General features: G+C 35.9%; 2 protein-coding genes and 1 non-coding gene across 3 annotated transcripts; 2 read left to right on the top strand and 1 right to left on the bottom strand.

Annotated features, from left to right (window-relative positions):
* Window positions 1–939: 939 nt before the first annotated feature.
* On the bottom strand, window positions 940–1,777 carry LOC133031979 (uncharacterized). The gene is made up of 2 exons (XM_061105787.1): window positions 1,250–1,777; window positions 940–1,015 (listed from the first exon to the last, which is right to left on the bottom strand). The coding sequence occupies exons 1-2, from the start codon at window positions 1,705–1,707 to the stop codon at window positions 940–942; spliced, it is 534 nt and encodes a 177-aa protein (XP_060961770.1). The 5' UTR covers window positions 1,708–1,777.
* An 849-nt stretch (window positions 1,778–2,626) lies between these two features.
* LOC115703399 (small nucleolar RNA R71) lies at window positions 2,627–2,733 on the top strand. Its single transcript, XR_004009165.2, has one exon. It is a non-coding gene; the product is annotated as a small nucleolar RNA R71 (small nucleolar RNA).
* Window positions 2,734–10,573: 7,840 nt separating this feature from the next.
* Window positions 10,574–12,979, top strand: LOC115703158 (UPF0496 protein At4g34320). The gene is made up of 2 exons (XM_030630664.2): window positions 10,574–11,421; window positions 11,559–12,979. The coding sequence occupies exon 2, from the start codon at window positions 11,582–11,584 to the stop codon at window positions 12,725–12,727; it is 1,146 nt and encodes a 381-aa protein (XP_030486524.1). The 5' UTR covers window positions 10,574–11,421; window positions 11,559–11,581; the 3' UTR covers window positions 12,728–12,979.
* The last annotated feature ends 9,371 nt before the right edge of the window (window positions 12,980–22,350 follow it).

Here is a 22,350-nt window from a genome sequence, read left to right as displayed (position 1 = left end):
ATAAGCACACAAACAGAACCCACAAGCTTCTTACTTTTCTTTTTCTAAGATCTCATAATATTCCCTGAATTTACCAAGATTGATAGAAGACATCTCTATTATTTTTCAACATCACTGAAATTTTTTTCTTTTTTTTTTCACACATATTTTTACTTTTTATTGTGTTTTTTTTCATCATATTCTATTTTTTTTTTCAGTGACATTGAATTACACAATTTTTTTTTTTTTTTGCTCTTCTCAATCTTACAAGTTTTTCTCCCTCTCACTATTTCCTCACACTAAATGTTTCTCCTCCCCCAAACTAATTATGTAGCTTATGATATCATGGATAACATGGTGAAGAAAAATTAATAGTGTGGTTGCAATTTTTCAAATCGATGGGTGAAAAACATAACAGCTTTAGGCTCAAAAGGTTAACTAGGGATACACATTATTACGGTAGGCTTGAAAGGCTCAAACTATCCAACAAATGCCTAAGTCATATTCCAATTGAACACTATCAAGGATTTCGTCTCAAAAGAATAAACATGCAAGTTCTAAGCTATCCTGTCAATCTTACCACAAACCATCGTAAAAAAAAATTATAACAATTTTCACAGATTGAGTATTTGCAGATAAGCACAGGTTTCTAAGCATCCAAACTAATCCAAAGAGTTAACAGAATCAAGCACACAGTTATTTTACAATTTCAGATCACATCACACTAATCAGCAGTATACAACTATCGTCAAGCTTATTGCCATTCCTTAACTAAAACAAAAAAACTAAAACAGAAAATTAAAATGCAGAAATTAAAGTGCATAATTTAAAATTTTAAGTAAAAATTTTAAGTCTCTCCCCCCAAACTAAATATGACATTGTCCCCAATGTGTTATTATACTCAAGGTGAGAAGGACTTACCTGAACCCCCATTAGAAGGGGTTTGGCCTCAATACTACTTCAAATTGGATCAAGTCCACCTCTTGCATCCAATAGGGTCCTTGTACCAAATGAAGAAAATTGACCTCCAATGTTGCTAATTTCAGAGTTTTGCACAAGAGGAAGTTTACCTTCAGAATTACCACACATCAATCTTTTCCAACGCCGCCGAATCGTTCGAAGTCGCTCTTTAGGTTTTGCTTTCTTCTTATCAGCTTTAACAAAAGAACCCTTCACCATCTCAATCTTGCAACAGGTAGGAATGTCGGTTGGGGAAAAAACATTAAAATTGACCTCTTCATCTTGCACTCTCAACTTTAACTCCCCCTTTTGAACATCTATTAATGCTCGGCCCGTGGCTAAGAATGGTCTTCCCAAAATAATGGGAATAGTTGAATCTTCCTCCATATCAAGAATTAGGAAATCAGCAGGGAAGATAAACTTACCAACCTTCACCAGTACATCTTCAATTATCCCACGAGGATGAGTCAAAGAACGATCTGCCAGTTGCAAAGTCACTGTTGTAGGCTTTGCTTTTCCCAATCCTAGCCTTTTGAAGACAGACAATGGCATTAGATTAATGCTTGCTCCCAGATCACATAGAGCTTTAGTTTCCACCGAACCCCCTATAGAACATGGAATATTGAAACTACCCGGATCTTTAAGCTTGGGCGGTAGTTTCTTTTGCAAAATGGCGCTACACTCCTCAGTTAATGCCACTGTTTCATAGTCCTCCAATTTTCTCTTCTTAGACAATATCTCCTTCATGAACTTCACATAATGGGGCATTTGTTCCAAAGCTTCAGTAAAAGGAATGTTGATGTGTAGTCTTTTAAAGACTTCTAGGAATTTGGTGAACTGCTTGTCTAGAATTGACTTTCTAAGTCTCTGGGGATAGGGTATTTTCACATGGTGATCAATGCTAATTGGTGGAGACTGTTGTGGTTGTGCTGGGCTATCAGTAGCCTTCTCTGCTGTTGGTGTTGTTTGATCTTTAATCTCTTCATCCACTGGTTGTATCATCTCAGGCCCATCATATTTCTTTCCACTCCTTAAGGAAATTGCTTTACATTGCTCTTTTCCTTTTGCATCATTAGTGCTAGGCGAATTTCCTTGAGCTTGTTTTTCCACTTGAGTAGCCAATTGTTCCATTTGAGTTTCTAGAGTTTTAATAGAGGCTCTAGTTTCCATCATGAATTGGAGCAATAAATCAGCTTGGATAGTGGAGCCTCCACTAGAACTTTGTTGTTGCAGCTGTTGTTGGTTTTGTTGGGGCTGGTTTCTCTGCTGGTAGAACCCCTGTTGGTTGTGCCCATAATTATTGTTTTGGGAATAGTTTCCAATGGCTTTTGCTTGATCTATTGGCAAATCATCCACATCTGCCTGACGCTCAGAAAAGTGATGGGGACCTCCACATATCTCACAAACCACTTCAGCTTGTTTGGCTTGCACTGCGATCAGCTTTGTTAGGGCCTCAACCTAAGCTGTCAGCTTTGTAATGGCATCCACCTCTAGCACACCAGCTACCTTCTTAGTTTGACTCCTTTCAGTTGGCCACTGCTGATTGTTTAGAGCCATCTCCTCCAATAGATCATAAGCCTCATTAGCACTCTTTCTCATAAAGGCTCCACCAGCTGCTGCATCTATCAGGGTTCTAGTGTTACCAACCAACCCGTTATAGAAATTATGAACCAGCATCCACTTCTCAATACCATGATGAGGACACTTTCTGATTAAGTCCTTGAACCTCTCCCAAGACTCATAGAGAGACTCATTCTCTTGTTGACGGAAATTGTTGATCTCTCCTCGCAGCTTAGCAGACTTTGCTAGGGGAAAGAACTTAGACAGAAATTTAGTTGCTAAGTCTGTCCATGTTGCTATGGAATTTGGTGGCAAGGAGATTAACCAGCTCTTGGCTCTTTCTCTAAGTGAGAATGGAAACAGTCTCAAACGAATGGCATCATCACTAACTCCATTGACTTTAAAAGTCTCACAAAGTTCCATGAAGTTCGAGAGATGCAGATTAGGATCTTCAGAAGGGAGGCCACCAAACTGAACTGAAGACTGCACCATTTGAAGTATGGCAGGTTTGATCTCAAAGTTATTCGCATCCACTGTCGGTGGCCTGATACATGAATGCACTCCCGTCAGAGTAGGGAGAATGTAATCTCTCAAGCTACAGCCATTAGCTTGATCTTCCACGGCACCACCATTATTGTCGTTATTTGCAGCATTCGCATTCACATTAGCAGCCATGATTTCTGTTGTTTCAGCAGTTGCTGAAACTCCTTCTTGCCTCTTGTTCCTTCGGTTTCTCCTACAAGTTTTCTCAATTTCAGGGTCGATGGGTAGTATAACTGCTTGCCCTTGGCGGCGCATGCACTCAAAATACCTGAAATAGATAAGAACATTTTTTTTTTTGCAAGAGAAAGGTTAGAAAATCAGCAAGAGAAAATATACCAAAGTAGAAGTTAGTATAATTTTGTGTAATATTAATCTTTAAACAATTCCCCGGCAACGGCGCCAAAAACTTGTTGCGAAAATTATTAATTACTACGCAAGTGCACGCAATCAAGTAGTATACTCACGCAAGTGAGGTCGAACCACAGGGAATTGGATTAATTACTACTAAACTATACTTATAATTCTATTTGGCAAATCAAAAGTATTTATGATTGAAAAAGGAAGAAAGAAATTCAAGAAACTTAAAGAAACAAGTGAATATTAATCAAGATGAGAGAATAGGGAGACGAATCCTGTTGTTAAGTTACCAATGTTAATGTCTAATTGCTATCCTTCTCTTGAAGTGAATGACAGATTATAAATTAACCTAGCTCTTTTCAGATCTTCTAGGCTCTAAATCTCATGCTCTCTAATTAATCTCTTAATTAAACTAACATGAAATCAGCATTAAGCAATAATCTAAATGTCACAAAGGCTATGTAAATACTTTCGTTTCACATCAAAACCTAGACTATCCAATTTTAGCATTCTCAATTCTCACTTTTCAGATTTCGAATTGAGATCATAAAACATGTAAAAGGTGATCAATCTTGCACATGGAAATTAAACACAAATATGAATAGTGTTCACAATCAAGATAGAGGAATGGCAATTATTCATTAACTAGGAAAAACTTAAACAACATTCATCATTCTCCCTAAATAGGAGTTTAGTTCAAAACATCCATAATAAAATCCATAATTAACATTGAAATAGAAAAGAACATAGAAAAATTAAAGAGAAGAGAAAGAACTAGTTGAAGCAATTGATTCGGCTCGCCACAAGCCGCTCTTCTAGCCTCCTCCTTTGTTTCTAGGGTTCCAATTCTGAATAATCCCTAATTTTCACGAACTCTATCTATTTAAACCAAGTCTCATCCTTAAAATTCGCGAAATTACGAAACTGCCCAAAAATTCTGTCACTGGGTCCCCGTCGCGACGGGGTTAAACTTTGAAACTTTGAGATTTTCGCTGCCAGTTCCCGTCGCGACTGGCGAATTCCCCGTCGCGACTGGAACAGACAGAGACACCAATCTTGGTTTTTCTTCTCGATTCTTTCACCACTTGTCCTCAATTCTTGTACATACTTTTTTTAAACACACAAGGACCTGAAACAAAAGAATCAAGCGTAAAATAGCCCTAAAACTAGAAACAAAGAGTGAAAACTAACCGAAAATATGACCCGAAACTTAGACTAATTTTAGCCTAACATAAATAAAACTCCATTTCAATGTAATCCAATTTATTCAACATCAATAAAGAAACAGAAGTATTTTTCATTCATTTGTATGTTTTGGTTCATGTTATCAATTGCTTGTCTATTTGATTTATAAATTCATCCAAACCCTTTTTCACATACTTGATCCTGATTATTGTGTTGTTAACACAGTGGAAAGTAAACATGACTATGTGAATAAAGATTCCTAGATTTATCAAAACACGGGGTTTTACTAATATGATAATCTACAATAAGAGTTTACTTGCATTTGGTAAAATGCTATGTTCTTTCCAGAGCATTGGTTAAAGTAAAGCTTGGGTTGGGTGCATGGAGTATGCATCGGAAGGGAGCGATATTGAACTTTGACATAGATTTATTGAACTTACTGTAATATCTATTCAAGTCAATATCGCCTAGTTGATCCTAGATCAAATGATCTCAATCCTGATATGATTAGGTTCAATCTCAAGAGTGTTATTCGTATTCTTTGATTTGTTAGTTAAGCCTACTTTTGGGTCAGGGTGATACGTACATTTTGGGAACACGGTAGTGCAATTGAGTAGGAGCGCTGGCAAATAGAAAGTAAAAGATGATTTCCTTCGAGCTTGACCAAATGAAAATAAATGGTGGAGTACTCATTTCACTTAGCTGAAATATCATTTATACGGGGTTAAGTATTTTAAGGATAAAATACATTGTAGGGTGTTACGGTAATCTAATCCCTTTACAGTGTAGATCATCTATATAGAGGATCATTGATCAAATTAGGATTATAACAATGGATAACTAATGACGTGTCTATATGGTGGAACATATAGAGCGTTCTATATACTGAGAGTGCAATTCTAAGTTCTATGCGTGGATTCAACGAAGAATTAATAAGTCAGTGAATTTAGGTTATAAATTCTTGATCTACTTATTGGAAGCTCGGATATATAGACCCATGGTCCCCCCACTAGTTGAGACAATATTACTTGTAAGACTCATTTAATTGGTTTTGATTGATCAATTATAATTCTCAAATTAGACTATGTCTATTTGTGAATATTTCACTAAGTAAGGGCGAAATTGTAAAGAAAGAGTTTTAGGGCATATTTGTTAATTAAGATACTTTGTATGGTCCAATTAATAAATATGATAAATGACAATATTATTTAATAATTATTTATAGTTATTAAATAGTTATAATTGGCATTTAAATGGTTGAATTTTAAAATTGGCGTTTTTGAGAAAATGAGATGCAGAAATGATAAAACAGCAAAATTACAAAAGTGAGGCCCAAATCCACTAGCCATGGTTGGCCACCTTAGTAGGATTTATCATCTGATATTTTCATTATTTTAATGCCAAATAATTCAAACCTAACCCTATGTGGCATGCTATAAATAGATAGTGATGGCTTCAGGAAAAATAGACTTTCACATCTTGTTTCCTTCAGAGAAAAACCTGAGCCTTCTCTCTATACCTAGCGGCCACCTTCTTCTCCTTCTTCTTCGTTGTAAATTTCGAACCTCTTAGTGATAGAGTAGTGCCCACAGACAACAAGTAGTACCTCAATCATAGTGAGGAAGATCGTGAAGAAAGACATTCAACAAGAAGGACATTCGGGCTCAGATCTTGATAATACTCTGCGACAGAAAGGATACAAGGGTTAGAGATCTGAGTGGAAGGAGACATATTATTCCACTGCACCCAATGTAAGGTTTCTCATACTTTATATGTGTTGATTTATAATCGTTTTAGAAGTTCATATTTAGGGTGTTAATCAACATACTTGTGAGTAGATCTAAGATCCTGGTAAAATAATTTCCAACACTATTATGTAAAAACCATAATAACAGTAACATTATAGGTTCAGTCTTTCTTGAGCTCTCAATGAAAGTACCCAAATTTGACCGAGATTTTTAGAAACTAAATATTTGAGAACTAAAGAAATAATAAAATGTAAAAATTAATGTGATGGAGATTTTTATGTGGTTCGGGTGTTAATTAACCCTAGTCTATGAGTCAGTCTATTAGTCTCTAAGGACGTATTTGATGTGTTTACAATATTTTACAGGAAATCCTAACTCTACGTGTTCTCAGTTTCTCTCTTGAAGAAGAAGACTTAAGATAATATTGGCAGAACTTTAGCTATTTAGGTTGTGATCCCCCCTTTGTATGGAAATAGAAGGGTATTTATAGGCTAAGGGCGGGTATGGACATGGCCATGACCCGCCTAGGGTTTCTGCTGAAAGCCCACTGATGGGGTAAATTACATGAAAAAGAGAGCTGAATATTGGGTCTCTTGGAAACAATTGTGCTTGTGCGTGCAGCAGCTGAACACAACTAGGGACCATTGTATGTCGTGGACACGTCTCGCTCAAAGGTTTAACCTTTAACAGTAGAGGGCACGTGTCACCAAAAGATTTCACCTTTAAAAATAGAGGTCTGATATAACCATCTGGAAAAAAGTGGATGAGGTGCATGCACTACCATGCCTGGGCATAGGGGACAAGATCTGATCTTGTGTTAGAAAAAGTATACCCGTCGCTAGGCAATCCAGGTTACACAAAAGGTAGACATCTGCGACACTCTTGAGCGGTCAGTTCCCGCGACAGGTCCTTCGAGTACCCATCCAGATATCAATTGGACAGGCTTCCACATTTGGACCACTCCGAGTTTGGGAGAGACCATATGTCGTTTGTGTCCGGTAAGCTGAGATAAGGAAAAATGGACTTTCGTGTATCACTCACTCTTGACTTGTTTCCGGTTCCTTGAGGATAAGATTGTAGTGAGAGATTTTAATTAGTGAGATTATGAGGTTAATCCATTCTGTTTATATACCACATTTCACATGTTCAGAAACACAAATAACAATATATATATATAATTTTTAGTACCTCGCAAAATATATTATTATTTTTTCAAGAAATTTTTTGTCAAGCTAAAAAATTCGATCAAACATATATTAGTATAAGTGATATTATTTTTCTTTCTAAAGTTTACATATTTAATTTTATTTTTGGTTTTCTAACTTAGCTAATAATATTTATGTGGGATATTTATTTTACCAGGATCTTAGATCTACTCACAAGTATGTTGTTTAAACACCCTAAATATGAACTTTCTAAAACGATAAATTAAACACATATAAAGTTAAGAAAACCTTACATTGATGCAGCGGAATTAATGTCTCCTTCCGCTCAGATCTCTAACCCTTGTATCCTTTCTGTAGCAGAGTATAATCAAGATTTGAGCCCGAATGTCCTTCTTCTTCAAGTTTGATCCTTCACAGTCTTCCAATCTATGATTGAGTTACTGCTTGCTGTGTGTAGGCACTTACTCTCTCACTAGGGTTCGAAATTGATGAAGGGAAAAGAGAAGAGGGATTTCGGCCAGGTATAGAAAGTGGGGAAGGCTCAGTTTTTCTGAAGAGAGAAATTTCTGTCAGAAGATGATATGAAAACTTATAATTTGACTGAGCCATCACTTTCTATTTATAGGCAACTACTAGGTTTAGGTTAAGAATTATTTGGCATTAAAATAATGAAAATATTAATTTGAAAATCCACAATAAGTGGCCGGCCATGGTGTTGTAGTGGGCCCCACTTGATTTTGCAGTTTTATCAAATTTTATTTCTATTTTCTCAAAAACGCTAATTTTCCAATTCTAACCTTTTAAATGCCAAAACTAAAATAGATTATTAAATAATATTGTCATTTAATTTAATTATTAATTAGACATATAAAGTCCATTAATAAATAAATAAACCTAGAATCTCTTTTCTTTACAATTTCACACCTGCTTAGTGAAAATTCATAAAATTAGACACAGTCTAACTTAGAATTATAATTGATCAATCACGAATCAATTAATGAGTCTTACAAGCAGAATGTTCTCAACTAGAATGGGGACCATGGATCTATATGCTGAGCTTCCAATAAGTGAACCAAATTTACCAAGTAAATTCCTACTTATTAATTCTTCGTTGAATCCACTCTTAGAACTTAGAATTGCACTCTCAGACTTATATAGAGCATATTATATGTTTCACGATATCAATATGCTATCTCATTTAACCATTGTTATAATCATATTGTGATTTAAAGATCCTCTATATAGATGATCTACATCGAGATGGGATTTCTTTACCGTTCTCACCCCTCAATGTATTTTGCCCCTTAAAACACTTAGCTACCTGTAAATGGTGTTTAGTGATCTAATAATTAGTCAGTTAAACAAGAGCTCATCCATTTACTTCTATTTGCTAAGCTCGAATGGAATCATCACTTGACTTCTATACACCAGTAGAAGCTATAGATTCCATATTTATGTTCAGCACTCCCACTCAATCATACTATCATGTTCCCAAAATATACGTATTAGGGCTGTACAAAAAAATTTGTAAACCGCCTAAACCGAATAACCCGCCCAAACCGAACCGAAAAAAAACGATAAAAATTACAAACCGAAATAACCCGAAAAAATTACAAACCGCCCAATCTGTTAATTGGGCGGGTTGAAAATAGGTCCAACCCGCCCAATTAAACCGACCAACCCGACCAACCCGATTTTGCACATTTTTTTTTTTTAACTTTTTAGTTTTTATTATATATAATATAAATGATTAAATATATAATAATATAAAGTTATATACTTAATTATTAGTTTTAAAGTCATATATATGGTATTGTACTTTGGTGGAATGTGATATTTTTAATTTATTTTTAAAAATTTTGTTAATTTTGACTTTAAAACTTAAAAAAAAAAAAAAAAATTGGCCGAACCCGCCCAAACCGCCCAAACCGTTGGTCGGTTTATAGAATTTTTTTTTTTAAATTGGGCGGGTTGCACTTAAATTTTAGCAACCCGAACTTTAGATTGGGTTAGAAAATATATAGGATAAACCGCCCAAACCGACCGATGTACAGCCCTAATACGTATCACCCTGACCTAAAATTAGGCTTAACTAATAAATCAAAGAACATGAATAGCACTCCTGAGTTGAGCCTAAGCATATCAGGATTTAGATTCTTTTAATCTTAAGATCAACTACTGATATTGACTTGGAAAGATATATATAACGGTAAGTTTGTAATATCTTAACTTAGTTGCAATATCGGTCCAGTCCAATGTATACTCCATACATTCGAAACTAGTATACTTTACTAATGTCCTGGAAAGAACATAACACTTACTCCAAGTGTAAGTACATATCATCGCTGATTATCACATTAGTGTAAATCCAATAACACTGATGAAACAGGGACCAAGACTTTTGATTCATATGATCACAATCACATTCCACTGTGTTGACGATACTGTAATTGTGAATAAACATATGATCTGGATTTAACTGATTTTGTGTGTGTGAATGTAATAAACATATTTAAACCATTAGCATGTAAAATTCATGCAAACATCAATCACTTCAAATTTCTTATATTGATAACTAATCAGATTGTAAAGAATTTTATTTAGGGCATAAAACCCAACAATTTATATAAATGTATATTAAGAAAATAATAACCCCATTTCATTCAGATATATTTTTTAATTTTTAAATAATAATATTAAATATATAAATATAAATAATAATATTAAGTATATAAATAAACCATTCATATTGTCACCTAACCGTAAATAATGCATGACCATTTAAGAGTTTTACTACAACAAACATAAGTAGTGGAGATATTTAGCTGGTAATTTAATTTTTTTTTTTTGGAAAGAAAAAATAAATATGGTGAATAAAAAATATCAAATCTGAAAGGATATTTTAGTAATAGGGTGACTAAAGTTGATATTATGATATAAACGCTTTTTCTCAAAAGAAAAAAAAAAGGGAAAAAAGAAAAAGACCAAAGTTGAAAGCTTGGAAAAAGGAAAGTTTCTCTTTACCAAAAGACTTTGGTTATTTCCATAGAAAAAAAAATTAATAAAATAAAAGACTTGGTTTCTTTCTTCACTGTGAATATGAATGTATTAATGGAAGTAACTAGTTAGGAAGAGAAACAAGTCTTTAAGTTGAAGTTGTTGCCGCCTCACCAGTCATCACCACCACAATCTATCAATATCTTATTCTTCTCTCCTCCCTCCACCTGGGTAACGGTTCCATTGCGCGTCAAAACCATTTTTATTTTTATTTTATTTTTTTAATTTTTATTTTAGAGAGAGAGAGAGATTAAGACGATTGAAGAGGAGAGAGAGAGAGATTGCTTCCCGCGTTTTACATGTCCATATCCATTTCACTCAGTTTCCTCATGCGTGCAAGCTATTCCTAATCTAATAATCTCAAAAACACAACCCTTCGCTCCTAACATTTTCATGGGTTTTTGACGGTTTTACTTCACTTTAAGCTTCTTCGTACCTATTTTCTCCTCTTTTCTTTACCCTTTTGCTATATATTACTTTCCTCTCTCTCTCTCTCTCTCTCTCTCTCTCTCTCTCTCTCTCTCTCTCTCTCTCTCTCTCTCTCTCATATTTAAACAATACCCACTAAATTATCTTAACTAATTTCCTTTGCATTTCTTCTTATTTGACTTGGAATTACCACTCATCTTAATCTCTAGCTGGGTTTCTACGTTTTGGTATCTGGGTCTCATTCGTTTCACTTTGATTTCTAAGGAAGAAAAAAAAAAGTCATTTCTCTGAAGAAGCTTGGATTTAATAGCTTTGGCGAAGTGGGACTTTTTTCATTCTTAAAATATACTCTTTTTGCGCTAAGATCTGTGAGGAAAATTCTGGCTTGGCGAACAAGGCCGATATCGAAGTTGATGGTTTTTGTATAGACTTGGAAGGTATCATTTTACTTTATTTTCCTTTGGGGCCTCTTCTTTGGGGTTGATAAGCAGGAAAATCAAGCTCAAAATTCTAGTGTCGAAGATTGATTCTGGTTTTCTGTATTTCACCTTCTGCTTCTGTTGTTCCTGTATAGATCGGCATACCGAAGAAGCTTCCATGGGAGGCCATATGAGCAAGAACAAGGGCCCCCCTGGATCATCATCGTCGTCTTCGTCCACTACAAACATGAATGTCCACACAAATATTCACTACACAACCGAGTTGAACTCCTACGAGGCAGCTTGCAAGCTTGACTCGGACTTGCGGACTTTTGACTCGGCCCTTCAAGCTCGGACCAACCAGGTAATCAATACTCTAGCCGTTGGAGTCGAAGTCCGATCCCTTTCATTTGATTCCCTAAAAGAGGTCACCGAATGCCTGTTGGAGATGAACCAGGAAGTTGTCAAGGTTATCTTGGAATGCAAGAAAGACATATGGAAAAACCAAGAGCTGTTCGAGCTAGTAGAGGAGTACTTCGAGAATAGCTTGAAGACACTTGATTTCTGTACTGCATTGGAGAAGTGCCTGAAGCGTGCTCGTGACACCCAGTTGCTAATTCTCGTTGCCCTCCAACAGTTCGAGGAGGAAACAGTGGAAGGAGGGAGTCGCTATGTGAGAACACTTGAGGAGCTGAAGAATTTCAAAGCTGCGGGAGACCCTTTTACTGCTGAGTTCTTTCAGCTATTCCAAGAGGTTTATAAGCAACAGACTTTAATGCTTGAGAAATTGCAGCTCCGGAAAAACAAGCTTGACAAGAAGCTTAAATGTATCCATGCTTGGAGGAAGGTGTCGAGTATGATATTTGTCGCCACTTTTGCTGCCGTACTGATCTGCTCTGTGGTGGCAGCTGCCATGGCAGCTCCACCTGTTGCGGCGGCTTTGGCTGCGGCTACTTCTATTCCCATTGGTTCAATGGGGAAATGGATTGACTCCCTTTGGAAGAAGTATGAAGATGCATTGAAGGGTCAGAAAGAGGTGATCAGTGCAATGCAGGTTGGGACTTATGTTGCCATTAAGGACCTGGACAATATCCGAGTCCTAATTGATCGTTTGGAGATGGAGATTGAGTCTCTCTTGCGAAACGCCGAATTCACCATTGAAGAAGATGCTTTGAGAGTGGGAATTGAAGAGATTAAGAAGAAGCTTGGAGGGTTTATGAAGACTGTTGAGGAGTTGGGAGTTCAGGCTGATGTTTGCAGTAGAGACATCCGGCGAGCCAGGACTGTGGTTCTACAAAGGATCATAAAAAATCCCAACCATTGATGATGTTGGAAAGGAAATTATTAGCTATTCCATTAATGTTGTAATGCCCCGACGACAACAACTGTTTTGTCGTTGGAGGACTTTCTTTCCTCAGTTTATTTGTTTTGGTATTTTTTTATTTATTATATTTTTCAATTGGGGTGGAAATTTATTTCGTTTTTAGTATACATATTTAAAGCAAAACTTAAAATGTAAAGACAGTTGCATTTCACCCTCCATTTTCTATGTTATTGGCAAATAGGTTTCTGACAATTGATTATGGTACATACAGAGTCCTCCTGTGACACTGTTGTTAAACATGTAGGATCATATGATATCATCAATGGGAGAATCATAAAGAACATCCAATATTAGTATCGTTTGGACTATGAATTGGCTTTGGTAAGGTTCACCAAAAACACCAAGCTTGTTTACAATTGACAATATACATCCCATTTCAGCTGTAACCTTCTTAGGTAAGGTTTTCCATTCAGTGCTTATTTTCTAAGTTCATACAATTGAAAAGTTGTTCAGTCAAATTTTCCGAAAATCGTGAAAAGCTAATTAGGAAGAAAAGTAGGTCCAAATTAAAGAACAATATTGTCTTTTGAAATATGTAATTTAATATTAATGAATGGCTGAAAGTGGGAGGTAGTGGCTGTTTGTTATTCAAAGAAAAAACAATTAGATGAAGCTTATACGCTAAGTGATTTCTTGGGATAGCAAGAGTGTGTTGTTTAAAAATTAACACTAAAACCGGCGATAGAATAAGAGGGAAGAAAGCATAGGCAAAGATGAGTCACCCAATAAAGGTGGTATTGGATTATTTGTGGTGATTTTGGTAATCCCAAGTCGTTTTCCTATGACTTCTCAGCAACCAATTGACCAGTGAGACTAATTACGCTAAGTGTTTAATTTTGTGTTGTTAGATACTGTTTTGCGTTCGCTTTCAGCATTCAATCTCTAATTGCTGCGTACTGTGTTTCCTGTTACAATCATTCGCATTTTCACTTCTTTTTTTCCTTTTAAAGAACTTAACTTTCCATTGCTTTTGCAAAACACCTCTCTTATCGTATCATAACGTATATACAAACCCCTTTTACAAAATAATTTATTTTCAACTCCTAAACAACTATAGAAGGAATCATTATCATCCTAAAAATATTCTTAATAAGTAGTTAACATATATTAGGAATAAAAATTACCTGTCTCAAACTCCCTATCTCACTGCTGTTCCAACAATAAAAATTTGACATTTGTCCATTTTATTTATTTCAAGTTAACTACAGAAATTCTGTTAGTTTTGGAATTGTTAATTATCACTACTTTGGAAATGCAAAAAAATAATTTACTTATTTATTATTTATTTTTTTGAAAATGAATGATTTCATTAAGAGCTAGCATCAGTCATAACAATGTCACACAAAAAAGACAGAGCATTTAGCTCATTATAAGTACAACCTGACGAGAAACAAGACTCCCTATCAATACTATGGGCAGCCCTATTTGCAGGTCGATTAACAAAAGAAACAAGGACATTATTCAAAGATAATAAAATAGAACGACGGTCCTCCACCAATAATCCAAATTGGGATGGCATATGAACTGAGCTATTAATTGCTTGAACCACAACTAAAGCATCAGATTCGACAACCACCTTGTCCCAACCTTTCGTCTTTATCCAACTCAAAGCCTCCTTGATCCCAATAACCTTCGCTATTTCAGGAAGAACATAACCCCATCTACTTTCAGAAATAGCTTCCATTAGTTTACCATGGTTGTCACGAGCAATACAACCAAACCCAAATTTTTGTTGAGTTTCAAAAATGGCCCCATCGACATTTACCTTAACCGTAGTAGCATCTGGTTTACGCCATCTATTGCTGATTGAAGAGTCACCAGTAGCATACATAGCAGTAGGCGACTGAAATTTAGCAATTTTCCGATGGTTAAGGACCTGTTTTGCTGACTGAACAACCTCCAAAACAAATTTGGTTTTCCGCTGCCATTGCACTTCATTTCGAGTTTTCCATATGCTCCAACTGAGCATGGCAGCCTCGACAACAACCTCCACCGAACTGCTCTCAAGCAGATCAAAAAACCAGCAGGCAAAATCAGTAAACACACCAGCTGGATGTGTTACTGCAGAAAAAAAACCAGCAAGAGATCGAAAATTGGCAGCCCAAGAGGACATGAAAAATCGTCTCAACGTCCATATTACACAAGGGGCACATAAGATCAACATTCACATGCTTTTTTTATTTTAGGTACCGGTAGTTTGTTTTCTTTAATTATTTAATTGTTTTTTTATTTTATTCTAAAAAAGTATTTATTAGTTTTTCTAGTTAAATATTTCTTATATTTTTATTTTATTCTCTCAAAAAAAAAATCTTAATTTTTGTAGTGATAAATTATAATAAATTTGTTTTAAATTTGCAATTTTATATTTATATTTTAATTATGCAAATAAGTTATATTTAGGGGCTTTTTCATTTTTACATTTCAAAACAATTTTTTTGTATTTTTACGGAATTCTACATAGAAACATCTATTGTAACTAGCGCTGCAACTTAAATTGCGTATAGAAACCCCTATTGCAACTAGCACTGCAACCATTTTAGAAACTCAAACTGTAAATTTGAAAATAAAAAAAAAGGTTAAAAAAATAAGATATGGAATAATTCCCCTTATATGGTTATTGATCCAAAAAGGATGGGCAATTGAAACCTATATTCAAATAAATTATTTGTTAATTTACACATTGTCCACTGATATTAGTGTAAACGTATTTCTTTGGTTTTCATGGTATAATACTTTTCAATTACAACATATTTTTTATTGGAAACTTTTCAATTTTATATAATTTGTTATCACATAAATTTTGTATTTGTTTTTATACCAGTAGTGAAAATAAAAATAAAAAATGTATGAGAAAGTGTTGATGCTCAAAAGTGGCCAACATCAGATTGCTAGATTGGCGAGATGATTAATAAGTTTAAATAAATAATTTAGAGACACACAAAATTTATAGTAGTTCACTCTCCATGTCGCGATGGTAATAGAGCTACATCTACTTAGAGTTTTTATTTCTCACGAGAATTATAAAAGAAAGTTAAGTGTATAAGCTCTAGTTTCGAGAGAAAGAAACTAGAGGGAGATGCTCACGAGATGGTATTACAGAAAAAGACTAAGGGCCAGTTTGCTTGCGTATCTTGTGGGGAAAAGCATTTATAGTGGTTGTCTTGTAGGGAAGCGTAGCATTTAATGAAGCGTAGAAATAAGCTGAACTGAGTGTTTGGTAAATTAAAAATTTTAAAGTGCTGGGAGTTGTTAAGATTCTATTATTATTATTATTATTATTATTATTATTATTATTATTATTATTATTATTATTATTATTATTATTATATTTTAATCTATTTCATTAAAATCACAAATATATATATAAAAAAATATGTTATATAAAATTTTTATTTTCTATATATTTTTAATTAATTTTTTTTTCTTTAGTATAAATTTATATGCATCTGATAAAAATAATTTTTAATATTATTAAATTATATTTTTATCAATTGTAAACAAATTATAATTTATAAGAAACTTATGTTAATATTGTTTGTCAATAATAAAAATATAAATATAAAATATTTCTTAAAACAAAATAAAAAATAAAAAATTTAAATATTATTTATTTTAAATATTTTTTCCTTCAAAAAAAATATTTTTATTTTTTTTAATATATAATAAATAATTAAATAATTTATTAGTAAAAACTAACTTATTATAGTCTTTTAATCAAAACAGCTTTTTTCAAAAGTTGGGTTGTACCAGCTTTAGCTTTTAGCTGTAGCTTTTCTATAAATTATTCAATAAGTTGATTTTTTAACAGCTTACCAAACAGCTTTTTGTCACAGTTTTTTTGAGAAGAAGCTTTTAGCTTTTCCAAAAGTTGTGCCAAACTGGCCCTAAGTATCAAAAGATCAAATTTTTGAAGAGAGAAGCTCTGACCTTGTGGGTAGTTTTTTGAATGTGAAAAATAAGCTAAGGGAGCTCTCCTTTTATAGGTGAAGGAGGTCCACACAAATAGGGGAAAATAAAAATAAGATATTTTTTACTATTGATGATGATCTAATGGTAAAAATTAGTTCTTGGCGGTGAAGGCCATTTTTTGGAGCCCGACGGGTCCCGCTGCGGGTAACCCGAAACTTATTTTCGTAACTCTTGGGGTGAATTTTGACTATGATAGCTTCAGAACCACGTCTAGAGTGTGAGACATGACTTGATAAAACATTTAATTAGCTTCAAAATGCAAGTTGAATCACGTAAATCAAATCAAAATTGAGTGAGTTATGACTGTTTTACTGAAGGTAGTTCATATGACCCAACACCCAGGTTGACCTCCAACGCCCAGGTTGACATATGACGTCAACCAGGACGTTGGGTAAGTGTAAAAACATCCAAAGGATGTACTTTAAGGTGTCTAATTGATATTTTTGTTGGGATATACCCTAAATTAAACTCATTTCAATATAATTAGATTTACTAATTAATAAAAATTAGAAATCATTTTATGTTGCATGGTTCACATGATTATTTTCATGATTATATGTTTATAACCATGATTATTTTCATGATTATATGTTTATAACCATGATTATTTTCATGATTATATGTTTATAATATAAACTCTATTAAATCTAGAATATATAGTTATTCACAATTACGGTGATGTCATCATAGTGGAAAGTGATTGTGATTATATGCTTCAAATTCTTTAGTCCCACGATTTATCAGTGCATTGGATTTATACTTGTTTGCTAAGATTTTTAGAAATAGAATAAAAATAATATGAATTGAAGAATAAACAATCAATAGATAAAGTATAAAACAGGACAAATAATTTTTAACGTGGTTGTGGCGTTTACTAGCCTTAGTCCACGAGTCCATCTTATTCAGTAAGCTTGTGCTTGTAAATGCCTTAGGAAAATACATAGAATATATGTTCTCAAGTTTTCCTGAGTAAAATATGCAAGAGAGTTCAACCCTTAATCCATGAGATTAATGGGGTATTTATAGTAGTTGGAGAATTACATTAGATGTAATGACCGCTCTAGTAATATGATTAGAAAAGGCAATTAGCACTAATTTTTATTATTTTATTATTTTATTAATATTTGTGAATTAATTTTGATTATGGACCCCAATATTTAGAAATAAATATTAGAGTTATAATTTCTCAATTTCGGAGATTTTATTAAACTCTAGGGGTATTATTTAGCTTATATGTGAAATATGTTAATTTTGTAATCTTTGCTCGGCGACAACGGAAAATGCGATGGATGGCTAGATTAATCACATGGGTAATTTTAGAACCCTATTTTATAGTGGGGAATATTTTAGAGAAAATAAATTATCGGGTTTGAGCGGGGTTATGGAAATTGACCATTTTACCCCTAGTTTCAAAGAAATACCTTAGTTTAAGTCTAAGGGTATTTTTGTCATTTGAAGGGATAGGAGATAGGTGGCTCTTTTGTTGTTTGACACCTAGGAAGGTTACTTTCAGCCAAAGGAAAATCAAGTTTTCCCAATTTGGAATTATCCCTTTTTGTAAAAAAAGAAAGAAAGAAAAAAATCAAAAATACGAAAAACTCTCTCTCCTTTCTCTTTCCCTCTTCGAACCAGCAAGGCCAAGGGAGATTGTTGCTGAATTTTGGAGTTTTCAGCAAGGGATTCAAGAGAATTCTAGTCAAGGTAACCCTAGTTTCTTTTCTCCTTAAGTTCTTGAAGTTTTAGTTTAGTTTCATTATGGAATTTCTAGGTTTAGTGGTACATTGGGTTTTGATATGCTTAGGGTTCGAATTCAAGGGTTAATTTGAGTTGAATTAAGTCCCTAGCAGCTGGTTTTGAGGTTCATGGTTGGTTGTATGCAACTTTGAACATTGAGTTCAAGCTTTAAAGCTTTAATGGCAAGTTGATATTTATTGTGTTATTCTGTGAAATACTGGCTGGGTTTTATTGTGTATGCATTGTTTAGGTATCTTTTGGAAAGTTTGGTAAAGATTGGGCTTGATTTGAATCAAGGGAGAAATTTTTGGGTTTTGCGGATGAACCGGAATTCGGTTACGGGTGGTCTATACCAATAGGTCGGCCAGGTTGGTGACCCGAAGCCGGATGCGGTTGGATCCGGCCTGCTGTTGGGGATTTTTCCGAACCACTAGTTTTGGCCAATTTTGGGTAATATAGGGTAGTGCCATGAGGTTTATTGATAGGGAAACATTTAGTTTCGGGTTTTAAGTCCCGGAAAGTGATTTGGCGAGTCACTCATCTGTGTTATCATTCTTGTGATTAGGGCATCCATCTAGCACGTAAATTCGTTCGAGTCGGCCAGCACACTTGAATTCGGAAAACAGGTAAGAACTGTGTATAATGTATGATGTGGTTATCTGAATGTGTGTATATGTGTTTATATATGCATGCTTGAATTATGTTAAACACTACCAACACTTGTGTGAGTGTATTGGTACAGTGATTGTTGTTAATTTGAGTACGATACGGTGATACCAACACAAGCATAGAAAATGCTAAGGTGTGTGGTACATCACTCAGTGATACTCAGAGATCGGGATAAACCCTACCAACACTCGTACAGCGAGGTACGTTGTGTATGTGGTATAGTGGTTGTACCCTGGTATTGAACGTTCATGCTCATCTGTTAAGCTCTGTAAATAGGTGTATGGGCGCCTATTTACGGAGTCGAAATTATATGGTATGTTATATGCATTTCTTGCGAGTACGTCGACTCACGGTTCGCTTCCATGTGTAGGTAAAGGAAAGGCGAAAGGCCGAACGAGGAGTGAACCTGAGCTCGGGTGAGATTGTACATGTCAAGCAGCGCGACCTGGAGTGTTCGGTCTCGGGACATCTGGGAGTTGTATTTTGAATGTCGCTGTGCGACCTGTAAATCTGTATATTTTGGAATGTATATTTATAAAGTAAAGATTGTAAAGTTATAAAAATCGGGATCCCGGCACTTGTAAATATTTTATTAAATTACAAAGTTTAATGTTTAAAGCAAAAATTTTAATTTGACACGTTTTTCGAGAAATTACTTTGATTAGCAAAGTTTGCACATTAATTGAAAAAGCACTGTAGCGTGCCTTAGCATTAGGGCGTTACAATTTTGGTATCAGAGCCGCCAGGTTTGTCTACCGAAGCTTGCTATGACATGTACAATCTTCATCAGAGAAAGCTCGGTTCACGGTTCAGTAAGCCTGTACTTGTTTAGTATTTTAAATAAGTGTGATGTGAAAGCATGTTAGGAAGCATATTAGATATAAATTAAATATATGTCTTTAAAAAGAAAAGAAAGTGTGTTGCCTTTTTGCTATTAAGAGCGGTGTTAATTTTGATCGCCGTCTAACCTGCCTACCTTATGGATTCGCAGGCTAAGTCCTATTAAATGGACGCCCCGCGAAATACGAGAAGTCAGGGTGGCATGGTTGAGGCCGGAGGCGGTCAGGGGAATCCTCAAAATCCCCGTGGTCGCGGCCGTGGCCGTGGCAGAGCTTAGGGTGGTCGCCCTGTAAATCCACCTCAAGCTCCTCCTGATTGGGAGCAAAGATTTGCTGAAATGCAAGAAAGAATTCGTCAGCAAGATGAAGAGATTCAGAGGCTGAGGCAGCAGGGTCCTCCTGCTGTGCCTCCTCAACAAGTTCAGGCCGTTGCAGTTCCAGCGGTGCCAGTAGAACAACCTGTTGTTGGCAACCGTATGGAACCGTTGTACGAAAGATTTCGAAAACAGGCACCTCCGGTGTTTCTGGGAGGCCCTGATGTGATGAAGGCCGAGCAATGGCTTTCGATGATTGAGCGCATTCTCAACTTTATGGGAGTGGTTGGAAATGATCGAGTAACCTGCGCCACTTTCCAGCTTCAGGAAGATGCCCTCGTGTGGTGGGAATTGATAACCCTCACACGGGACGTCACACTGATGACCTGGGAAGAATTTAGGGAGTTGTTCAACTCCAAGTATTACAATGAAGCGGTCGCGAGTGCAAAGCGGAAAGAGTTCAACGATCTAGTTCGGAGTGAGGTATGTCGAGTCCGAGTATACAACGAAGTTTGATCGGTTGGCTAAATTGGCGGCAGGAATTGTACCCACGGACTTCAGTAAGAAAGAAAAATATTTAGCGGGTTTGAGTGCAAAGATCCGGCATGATCTGGTTATTACCATTACCGAAGCAACCACGTATGCAGATATGGTTGAGAAGGCTTTGAGAGCCGAGGGTGCAGTAAAGTTTCTTCGGGGAGCCCGGGTGACTCCGAGTGTTGGTGGAACCCCCCTTTGTTCCTACTCCTGTTTATGGTAGGGATGGTGGTGACTCCACCATTGAGCAGAAAAGAAAGGTTGTTCCAGCTTCTGGTGGCTCGGGGCAAAGCAAGCGGTTCCGTGGGAACCAAGGCAGAGGAGGACGCCAGGGTTATTCTTATCCTGAGTGTCCAAGGTGCAAGAAACATCATCCGGGAGAGTGTAACCGGAAGACATGCTTCTTATGTGGCATGGTGGGGCATTTCAAAAAAGATTGCCCCCAGGCAAAGAAAGAGGAGCCAAAAGTTGAGGTGAAACCGGTTCCTGCTCGTGTGTTTGCCATCACCCAAGCTGATGCTGCAGCCAGTCCTTCTGTTGTGACAGGTCAGCTTCCCGTCAACAACTTGTTATTTACAGTATTATTTGACTCGGGAGCTACACGTTCTTATGTGGCTACAAGGGTGATTGATCTTTTGGGTAGACCTTGTGACATTTTAGAAAGAGGGTTTGGAACCCTAATGCCTAGCGGGGAATTGGTTATCTCTAATAGGCGCATTAGGTCTATGCCGATTAGGATCGAAGATAGGGAATTGAGTACTGACCTTATAGAATTGAAACTAACTGAGTTTGATATTATACTGGGAATGGATTTTCTATCCAAGTATTCGGCCAGTATAGATTGTAGACGTAAAATGGTGACTTTTCAGCCGGAAGGTGAAGATCCATTTGTTTATGTTGGATCGGTTCAGGGGTCTCGGATCCCGGTTATTTTACGTGTTGAGAGCTAGGGATTTACTATGCAATGGTTGTGTAGGATTTCTAGCGGTAGTATTTGACTCAGCGGACACGAAACATTTGGGCCTGAGGTAGTTCGAGTAGTGAAAGATTTTCTTGATGTGTTTCCCGAGGAGTTGCCGGGATTGCCGCCACAACGAGAGATTGATTTTGTTATTGATTTGGCACCTGGAGTCGAACCTGTTTCTAAAGCTCCATATAGAATGGCTCCAGCAGAACTCAAGGAGCTTAAGTTGCAACTTCAGGGGATGCTGGATATTGGGTTTATTCGACCCAGTGTATCGCCACAGGGAGCTCCGGTTCTTTTGTAAAGAAGAAAGATGGTTCCCTCAGAATGTGTATTGATTATCGGGAACTAAACAAGCTGACGATTAAGAACAAGTACCCGTTGCCTAGGATCGATGATCTGTTCGATCAGCTTCAGGGAAAGACAGTGTTTTCGAAGATTGATTTACGGTCGGGTTATCACCAACTCAGGATTCGGGAGGAGGACATACCAAAGACTGCTTTTAGAACCAGATATGGGCACTATGAGTTTCTGGTA

Source organism: Cannabis sativa, chromosome X (assembly GCF_029168945.1).
Source record: "Cannabis sativa cultivar Pink pepper isolate KNU-18-1 chromosome X, ASM2916894v1, whole genome shotgun sequence".
In the NCBI taxonomy this organism is placed as follows: domain Eukaryota; kingdom Viridiplantae; phylum Streptophyta; class Magnoliopsida; order Rosales; family Cannabaceae; genus Cannabis; species Cannabis sativa.
Note: the sequence above shows the minus strand (reverse complement) of the source record. Positions and strands in the feature narration are given on the sequence as shown.